At 27.8% G+C, this 10984-nt stretch overlaps 1 protein-coding gene across 1 annotated transcript; it reads right to left on the reverse strand.

The window, feature by feature from the left end:
* Positions 1–514: 514 nt before the first annotated feature.
* Positions 515–1615, reverse strand: LOC112275786 (18.1 kDa class I heat shock protein). Its single transcript, XM_024506426.3, has 2 exons — positions 1235–1615; positions 515–1098 (listed from the first exon to the last, which is right to left on the reverse strand). The coding sequence occupies exons 1-2, from the start codon at positions 1446–1448 to the stop codon at positions 725–727; spliced, it is 588 nt and encodes a 195-aa protein (XP_024362194.1). The 5' UTR covers positions 1449–1615; the 3' UTR covers positions 515–724.
* Positions 1616–10984: the final 9369 nt, after the last annotated feature.

Consider the following 10984-nt stretch of genomic DNA (forward strand, 5'->3'; position numbering starts at 1 on the left):
ACAACAATAACAAATATTATAAATTTAACCTCCATATATACTATCTAATTAAAGACCTATATGGTGGCATTTTACAGATCATCTAACATGTGCTCAACTTATAGAACATGTATATAATTTGCAATATAAGTTTCCAATATGTGTGCCACATGGCCAAATTATACAAGTGATCAATATGTGCAACATGAGGCCATCTTATAAAGCAAGTGATCAACATGTGCAATACATAGTCAACGTGTTTGCTAAGTCTTCATCTTATTTATCTCTTGTATGTACTTTGAAAGACAAATCTACATATATAGAGCTTCTAAGAAGCTTCTCTAAAAGATATTATCAAATTAAATGTTATAAGTTAAGTATTTGGAGGTTTGAAGTCCTTAAAATGATCATCTTTATTAATGGAATTGTAATAGTTAGAGATTGGTTGGTCTTGGTTTAAAAATTTGAAATCAAACCTATCCATTGAAATGATTGTTTACTTCCAAAGCTAAATCAAAAGTCTAAGAAAAGGAAAGAGATGGTTATTGAAAATCTTTAATCACTTGATTCTTGGTGGATCCTAGCAACTTAGTTCTTAGAAATCTTTAAGGTCCCAACCAATAGAATCAGCCCTGTCTGGTATGTATCCATGCTGTGATCTATTCCTAACGTATATGTAATTTAAGCTCATTGAGTAGTGATGAACTTTTACAACAACAACTGAGCGATGATGTCAGGTTGTGCACTAGGTTGAGGGACATTGGGATCCATTGGCAGCCTTGGACTTATCTGATGGAGTCGTCGATGAGGTGGCATGTGGGGTTGCTGCCGGATCACTACTTTTCACATTGATTATGCAAATCTCTGGTGACTTCATCGCGAGCTTAGGTACAGTGATTGTTAAAGTCTCATTGGTTACATCAGCTTTGATTTGCTCCAAGTCTGCATTCTCTGGAAGCTTGAACTTGCGCTTAAAGCTGCAGCTTCCAGATTTCTTCTCTTTACTCTGGGAGCTGGACAACGCTTCATCCTCCTTTTTATCGATTTTGGGCTCACTGTTGTAACTGATGTATAGAATCCGATCATCTATCTGAACGTTCAGGTCCTCCTTCTTTAGTCCTGTACATTACGTAAAGTAAGTCATGCATACTGCACACAATGGTAATATTGGCTGCAAATTATGGACAAACTTGTATCGAAGATAATTGTAGTTCAGAAAATCAAGTTCTGGACCAAGATAACTTTCCATACATACCTGGAAGGCGAAGCTTGAAGACATGAGCCTCTGCTGTTTCATCCCATCTCACTGCACGGGTGTTGTGAACGGCAGGGCTACTCGCTGGCGCACAAGACTGTCTATGTAAAGGAACTTTGACAATAACAAGATCGGGGAACATTGGACTGTACAAGCCTAACGTTGAACACTTGGCGCAACCTCGCCCAAACCACTGTGACAAAACGAGAACCATCCTCTAGTGTGTCGAATCTAACTGGACGGTAAACGACTGATGATTCAAGAACAGTGAGCTCAATCAAAAAAAATAGTCAAGGGTGAAGCTGCGAGCTCAGATGTGCCTCAGTTCTTCGAGATGCAGCTGCAAAACAGGAAGATTTGAAAGTGATCGATATGATTTGGGATGATCTCAGTGATACATTTATACGATTTGTAAGTGGTGAGACGTGGGACTTTTCAGTGTAGATGTTGGACTCTCCAGAAAGAACAGGAAGAGTCTCGAAGAATCAAAGTCGGTTCACCCTCTGAGATGCATCTATTGCTAAGCTTCCTCATTTGTTTCAAAGCAATTACCTTGGGAATCGCTGATCCAGCTCCCCTCTGCTTCGTGTAACATGAATTCCAATAAAAATTCGACGGAAGTACTATTTGCCGAAGCTTTTCTAGTTTCAGCTACATGGATGTCCGGGTAGGTCACCAACAGAGCACCGACCAGGAACAAAAGTTAGCGTGTATCATCTTAAACAAGCTTTCAATTTAGCCGCTTTGATGTAAAGGAGGTAGATCACAAGCTCCCAAACTAGGTAGGAGTACGCGGCAAGACAATTACACTTTTAGCTACTTCTACATTTCTCTGGATAATTCCATCACACTCGACACATTTCTGCACAGTATCAAAAGCCATGGCCCAGGAAGTTACATGTAACGAAATTCTTTTATATATAAGTGCTAAATATATCAACCTACCAATCATTCAGATTTACTGATTATGACCAGAAATCGAACGTCGTGCAAACCTGGATTCCTCATGGTGCATCGCTCATCTGTCACAACTCGGCAAAGCCGCAGCTCGTACTGAATGAATTCCAAAAACCAAGATAATCGATTGAATTAGAAGCGGGACTTCAGATGAAATCTGAAATGGAATTTGTGGCTAGGACTTTAATTAAAAACTGTTATTTAGAGTTGATATGCGCTTCCTGTAAGATGTGGTGCTTGGAGTTTGCTGGCTTCCAAAGCCAACCTTTGGTAAGCATATTAGATCAAGAGGAGTTTGGATTTGCACTCTTTGTGATGGTGAGAGGGCATACATATTGCATTTTCAAGGTCGCTTAAACAAGTGTTGAATTGAGTTATATTGACCATGACTAATTTGTGTAACACGTTAGCCTTGTTATGAACAACTTGATTTTAAGGTTGTTGGAGGTGATGAATTTTTTATGTCTTTGAAGGTTTTTAATGTGTCATTGTACTTCCATTAATTAGGTAATTAGGTTCTTTATTTAGTGTTGACAATTTGCATTGGTTATTTAATCTTAGATCCATTGCTATAAAGTAAAGACAATTTGGTTTTATTTTTTCTTAAGAGTCAAAATTTAATGTAGTAGTGAACAAGGTTGTAAACTATAGTTAGAATATTCTTGATTTTGAAACCAATTAGAAATAATTAATTAGCATCTCTCATAAAGCTGTTTGAGATGGACCATAGTTACAATAAAATATTGTCCAAGAATCAAAGGTATTGGCTTATGGAATAATAAGAAAAGCCAAAAAATAAGATATCTTCAATTTGCAATAAGGTCCATTATTATTTGAATTAGTTTAGGTGTCAAAATTTTCAAAGCTTATTTTAAATTAGATTAATATTGTAGCATTAAAAAAACTTAATGTTGAGACTTTTTTCTATTGTGTTTCAAATTATTATCTTTAAAAGCATTATAAAATCTAGAGTATTGACAAAGTAGAAGTTGTTGATGACCAATAGAATATGAATTGGTATTTTTGACTTGCCTTCTATTGTCTAGAGCCTATTGATTTGGATTTCTTTATTATATTGGTTCTTAAAAATCACATTTAATTAATCAAGCCAATTAATAATATTCTTTTGTCTTTAAAATAGAGAGTAATAAAATAAAAGATAAATATAAAATTAAAAGAATTTAGAGTGATTATTCTTAATTACAAAGAATCTAAAAAGTCTTAAGTCAAAACTAAAATACAAGAAAAATATTGATAAGACTAAAGATGATCTATATCTAACTTGTATATATAGTAGTTATTAAAAAGATTGTATAGTAATTTTTTAAAGACCATAAGGCTTGTGGCTCCAATACCAAGTTATAGATTACTTTTGATTCTATTTTTTAAAACTACAAAATTTACAAGAAAAGTTAAAATAATTACATGACATGTCTAAAACGTTTCTTAAAACTTCTTAAAAAAATGTTATCTATCTAATATATTTCTATCTATTTTTATTTATATTTATTTATTTAAGTAATATATATATTTTTTATATTAGCCTTTTTTTGAAAAGACAAATTTCACCAAAAGCAATCAAATTACTTCATAAATGGATTAAGTCTAAGATTTTTCATATGATAATTGGAACAAACTATAATTTATATTCTATATGAAAGTGATTAATAGATCTTCATAATCATTAATAATATCTCATTATAAAAAATTTATTAGTATATTTACTTTCATAAGTAGAATTAAATAGAAATAAGTAGAAATAAGTAGATTAAATTATTAATATCTTATGTAGAAGCTTTGTAGATTTTATATATATTTTTAAAAGATTGATAAGTTGACAACTTAGCTAAAAAATTGGCTTCATGTTGCACATTTAGCCATTTGTATTATAAGTTGGTCATATGATATATATATATCAAAAACTCATCTTACAAATTAGAAGTATGTTTTGAAAGTTAGACAAGTGTCATATAGAATATAAGACATTGCTACATAGTTCTTTAATAGATAGTACATATATAAATAAGAATAAAGCCTTTGTCACTCTTATCAATGTCTTTCTTGTATTTTATCTTGATTCAAGACTTTCTAATCTTTTTGCATTTTATAATAACCATTCTAATTTTAATACCATATTTATATTATAGACATAATAAACAATGATAATTACCTAAATAAGTGAAATTAAATAGAAATAAGTAAAAGTGAATAAATTATATAATATCTCTTAGAAAAACTTCTAAAAATCTTTATAAATGCAGATTAAACATTACATATATATCTATAAGTGATTAATAGATTAAAAATTTAGCCAACAAGTTGGCCACTTGTGGTACAAGTTGGACATATATCAAAGATCCTATAGAAATTATCATGTAGCTCTTACTTAGGTAGTATATATAGAAATAAGAGTGAGGCCTTTCTTATTCTTAAAAATTCTATGCTTGCTCCTTGTCTAATTTCAAGGATCTTTAATTTTTTAATCTTTAGCAATAAAAAATTTATTTTATAATTTTTAAATTAATTTTTTCCCATCTCTCTTTGATAAAATTTCTACTTATTTATTCACATTCTTTAATTTTTTTGTCCTTAATGAATTGACAAGAGTATACTTATAATATTAGATTTTTTTATTTGATTAAGAATTAATTATTCTTTTCTATTGTGATAAGATATAATCATATTAGAAATTTACATTTAAATAACTTCTTTTCTATTATATCATTATGGAAAAACTTATTGAAATGAAGAGTGCAATAGTACAAATTCAAATATAAATGAGAGAATTTATGCTTTCAATATATCAATTAAATTTATTATCACAAAGGTCAATAAGACCATCTTGAAGTAAAGATATAAAGATGATTGGAGCTACTTTCATATTTGTACCAAATAAAATTATTTCTTATATTATAGAATATTATTCAAGCATCAAAAAATCAAAAATAAGCTTGCTTAAAAATTTTAATTGCATAAGATTGAAATTTTAAAAATTTATCAATCAAGTACAAATAGCAATTGAGCTTCAATCTTTAAGTTATCCAATTCTAAAATCACAAATCAAGTTTATTTGAATATTATTTTTGCTCCACAATTTTGACAACTTCCAATCAATATTAAGTAGAATATTACTGCACTCATCAACCAATTTTTCTATAGATTACAATATGAGGTAAAAAAATTGATGCTCAACTTACTTAATCCTTAGATATTAGGCAATTGACTTCTTATGAACTGTGACTTTTTGAATTTCAATCTGAGAACCACACAAGTGGTCTATAATATTTTTATAATTCAATAGTAACATTTTTATCTTTTCAATACATATATTTAAAAGTTGAAGACATGCAAATTGATGCAATAAGTTTTAAATCTCTTACTATACATGAAAAGATTAGACATTGTTAAGAAGGATCATGCTTATATTGTAGAAAACCAAAATACACTACTCAATATTGTCCAAAAAAGTAATACAATAAAAAATATAAAATAAATCTATTAAAAAGAAATATGTTAAAAAAAAAAAATTCAATTATAATAAGAATTTTGCAATAGAAATCTTATATAACACCTAGAAAAGATCATATTTTTTTTAGAATCTTTTCTTTGATTTATAATAGATATTTGTCTAAATCCTAAATATTATAAAGTCTCTATTTTAGTAGATTCAAAAGCATTAGCTTATTTTTTAGATAAAGATTTTATTAAAAGATATAGAATATCATAAAGAAAAAAAAACTAAACATATATATATATATATATATATATATAGAAGCCATAGATAGTTCATTTTTATCTTTTGGAGATGTTATTTATACAACTATTCTTTTAGATATAGTAATAAATAGTCCTAACAACTTAATAATATTCAATATTATTATATATCCTTTCAAACCTAATTATTTCAGATTTATCATGGTTATAAATATTTAAACTTTAAATAGATTTAATTTTTTATAAACTCAATTTATTGAAAGAAATAACTAAGAATTTTTTATATTGAATAAAAAAATATAAGCTTTTTACAATCAAATCTTTATTTGTAGGTATAACAATTTTCACACATACTACAAAAAGTTCACTATTTGTTATTCATGCCACATTCAAGTCTTATGGTGCAAATATTTCAAGTAGCATTTTAAGCCAATATTAAGATTATTAAGATTTTTTTAAAAAAATATTATAAATATTCTTTTAAAGTATTTTCTTTATAATTGCTCAATTGATCTTTAAAAAAGAACTCAACCTCCATTTGGACCAATCTATAGTTTATCATGGAATAAATTTGCTACATTTAAGAATTGTATTTATAAAAATTTCACTAAAAACTTTATAAGTCATTTAAAATCTCCAGTAGAAGCTCTTATCTTATTTTTGAAGAAAAAAAATTGATCACTTTGGAAGTGTATGAATTATTGACAATTCAATAAGATCACCATCAAGTATACATATCCTTTATTTTTGATATCAAGTCTCTTTAATTTTATTAAATCAAGCCAAGATCCTTACAAAAATAGATCCACTATCACAAATATACATAGATGCTCTAGTAAATATCTACATAATCAAGTAGAAGTAGATAAAAGTACATAAAAGTAGATTAATTTCATAATATCTTCTAGAGAAGCTACTTAGAAGCTTCATAGATGTTGCTTTGATTTTACATGTATTTATAGTTGATTAGTAGGTTAGAAACTTGGTTAACAAGTTAATGACTTCTTGGTAGCTTGCAAAACAAGTTAACAATAAGCCACATATATATAAAACTTGCCTTGCAAGTTTAGATATGCGTCTTGCAAAATCAACACATTTAGGAGGTTTTATAGAAGATTGCTATATAGCTCCTAATTAAGAATATATATAGAAGCAAGACTAAAGCCTTCTTCACTCTTTTTAATACCTTTTTATTCTTTAGTCTTATTTGAAGACTTTCTAGTCTTCTTATTTTTGGCAATAGTCATTTTAGTTCAATAATATATCATCTTTAAATGACTTTTTAGTTCTTTTTAGTATTACAAGAGTATATTGAGGATTTTTTTCTTCAAGATTCATGTCCTTGACAGTTTGACAAGAGTGCTAACTTATTATTTCTATCTTTTTTTAGAAAAGAGTAGATTATTTCACTTTTATTGTTGTATTTTGGAGTTTGCAAACTACCTACTTTTAAACAAACAATCTTGTTTTCTAACATTGATCTTTTCTTTAAAGAAAGTAGATTATATCTCTTTGTAAAATATTTTATTTGATATTAGAGGTTGAAGATTACCTTCTTTTAATTTAATTTTTTATACTTATTTGAGTTGTCTATAGAAGAAAAGATTATGGATGCTACTCTCAATAGAAGTGAGAATAGATTTGCAACTTTTGTACATCTTCATGAACTTTTTAATACTTAAGGAATAGAAATCTCATGTATTTCTAATATGAATCATGGATGTACTATTTCTATGCCTATGGAAGAAGTACAAAGTTTGTGATAAAAAATTGTAAAATTGAAGGAAGCAAGTAGATCAACTTCATAGCTAAATCTAGAAAATTTTACTTCTATAAATATGATGGAGATAGAGATTAGTATGTTTGAAAAGTTTGATAGAACAAGATCAAAATTTTTAAGATTTTTGCAACAAATCAAGCTCTATCCAAGGTTGCATGCCTTCCAATACTCCAATGGATTTATTCAACTCAGATTCATAGGTGTTGTTCTATCAAGAAGGTCTCTCTTTTGATTTTTACTTTTAATAAAAAAAGAATTTACAACTCTTTTATGATTTGATTTCATTTCTAAAAGTATTTACAGCTAAATTTGGAAAAAATAATTAAGAAAGAATAGCAGAGACTAAGTTCTTATATTTACGGCAAAGATCACGGTCAACCACCATATATGGTACTGAATTCCAAAACCTAGCTTGTAATATGGAGTAGAATGACAAAAACCTTATCAATCAATTTTTTATATGGATTAAATGATAATGTCCAAGATTTATTATTGATAATGTTAAAAATAAAATCTTTGGAACAATTTATTACTCAAGCCATTGCATAAGATAATTGATTATTTGAAAGACTTCAAGAATAAAGACTTGATTGAAAAAGGACAAATCAAATAATCATGATAGCTCTCAAATTTTTAGAAATACATTCATCAAGGTCATAACCAATACAAATTGATATAGTATAATTTAAATTCTTCATAGAGTAAAAAAAGAGTAGGCAATGTTAAGAAAACTTATGCTTATATTGTGAAGAAGCTAAATATACTGCTCAACATTGTCTAAAGAAACAATGCAACCACAAAATAAAAAGCATGGTTGCCAAAGAAGACAATATGTTGGAAAATAAGTTTCTCCAACCATAATAGAGATCATGTGGCTGGAATCTTGTGTAATTCCTAGTAAAGGTCCTATTTTCTCCTTAGATCCCTCACCTTGTTTTATAATAGAAGTTTATTTAGGACCAAAAAATCACAAAGTCTTAACTTTGTTAGATTTCAGAGCCTCAACTTATTTTATAGACAAAGATTTTGTCAAAAAACAAGAAATATTGTTAGTTAAAAAAACTAAACATATACATGTAGAAGTCATAGATGGTCATTTGTTATCTTGTGGAGATGTTACACATGAGACTATTCCTTTAGATGTAGCACTTAAAGATCATAATAGTATATTAATATTTAATATGATAAAATCTCTAATCAATTCGATTATTTTAGAATTATCTTGGTTAGAGAAGTATAATATTTAAATAAATTGGATTTTTCATAATTTTAATTTTTCTAATAGTTTAATTCAAAATCTTGTTAATCAAGTAGAAATACAAAGGATTAGTACATCCAAATCTTTAGTAATAGATGCGAGAGCTTTTATGCATTTTTTAAAAGAAGAGTAATCTTTTGCTTTATATGCCACACTTATTTTTGATAGTAAAAAGATGTCAAGTAGTATTTTTAGCTAGTATCAAGATTTTCAAGATTTTTTTGAAAAAAAAAATGCAGATATTCTTTTAGAGTATCATCCTTATGATTGTTTCATCAATCTTCATGAAGAAATTCAACCACCATTTGGACTAATCTATAGCTTATTACAAAATGAATTGGTTGCGCTCAAAGAATATATTGATGAAAACTTGGTTAAAAATTTCATACATTTTTTTAAATCTCCAATTGGAGCTCCTATCTTATATGTGAAGAAAAAAGACGGGTCTTTGTAAATGTAAATAGACTATTGATGACTCAAAAAAATCACCATCAAAAATAGGTATCTTCTACCTTTGATTTCAGAACTTTTTAATCAATTCAATTAAGCAAAGATCTATACAAAAATAGATCTACAAGGAGCATATACTTTGGTATGCATTAAAGAAGGAGATGAATAAAAAATTGTGTTTTGAACCAAATATGGATATTTTGAATATAATATCATGCCTTTTATATTCAAAAATACATAAGCTCTTTTTCAACATCTAATGAATGATGTCTTTTGTAAGTTTCTTGATATTTTTATCATCTATTATTTTAATGACATCTTAATCTACTCTAAAAACATAGAAGAATATGAAATTCATGTTCGTTATGTGTTACAAAAACTTACAAATGCAAGATTATATGCCAAGTGAGAAAAGTGTGTATTCCACACTACTCAAATTGACTTCTTAAGATACATCATTTTCAATGAAGGACTAATGATGGATCCAAAGAATATCCAAACTATCATGGATTAAAAGATTTCAAAAATAATATATTATATATTTCTTATTATTAAATCTTCATCAAGAATTTTTTTTAAGTTGTAGCTCTACTTACACATTTGACTTATAAAGACAAACTTGAGTTGAATAAAGAAGCCAAAGCATTGTTTGATGCTTTAAAAAAAGAATTTACTTCTGCACCAATTTTATATTTTGTTGGCTTCTCGAAAGCATTTTTCATGGAAATAGATGCATCAAACTTTGCTTTGTGTGTAATATTATTACAAATAGAAGTAGATGATAAATTCTATCTAATAGCTTTTCATTCCAAAATCTTTTTAGAAGTCAAGATTAATTATGAGATCTATAACAAAAAATTCCTTGTAATCCTGGATTCATTTCAAGAATGGAATTCATTATTTAGATGGTACTTCAAGTCTAATCACCATGTATACAGATCACAAGAATCTTGAGTATTTCATATCAGCACTTATTTTAAATTGTCACTAAGCTCGTTGGAACATGTCTTTATTAAGATTTGATTTCAAGATGACTTATTGACTTCAAAAATAATAAGGTTTATAGGATGTCCTTTCTAGACATTCTTATCTTGTACCAAAAGAATGAGATGCATCTTTTGATAAAAAATGAATAATTTTCTTGAAGTTAGAGCTTTTTCATCTTCAAGCAATAAAATCAAAATTAACTGTTGATTCAATCTTTATCAAGAAAATTCAATTAAATATGTCCTTTGATCTTTTCTATGATATCAAGAATAAATTTTTTAAATCTCAATATACTTCTAAGTTCAAATTCAAAAACAACCTATTCAATTTCAAGGAACAATTATACATTCCAAAAGGTAGGACACAATTACATGTTCTTTAAACTTATCATGTCTTTTCAGCAATCAAATATTTTATATACAATAAGACTTTAAAGCTAATATCAACAAATTTCTAATAGTCTCAAATATGGAAGGCACTTAAAGACTTTGTACAATCATGTGATATTTGTTTAAAATCCAAAATTCTTCGCCATTGACCTTGTAGACTTCTTCAACTATTACCTATTCTAGAATGACCATTGTTTTCTAGTTCTATGGATTTT

Source organism: Physcomitrium patens, chromosome 23 (genome assembly GCF_059467195.1).
Source record: "Physcomitrium patens ecotype Gransden chromosome 23, ASM5946719v1, whole genome shotgun sequence".
In the NCBI taxonomy this organism is placed as follows: domain Eukaryota; kingdom Viridiplantae; phylum Streptophyta; class Bryopsida; order Funariales; family Funariaceae; genus Physcomitrium; species Physcomitrium patens.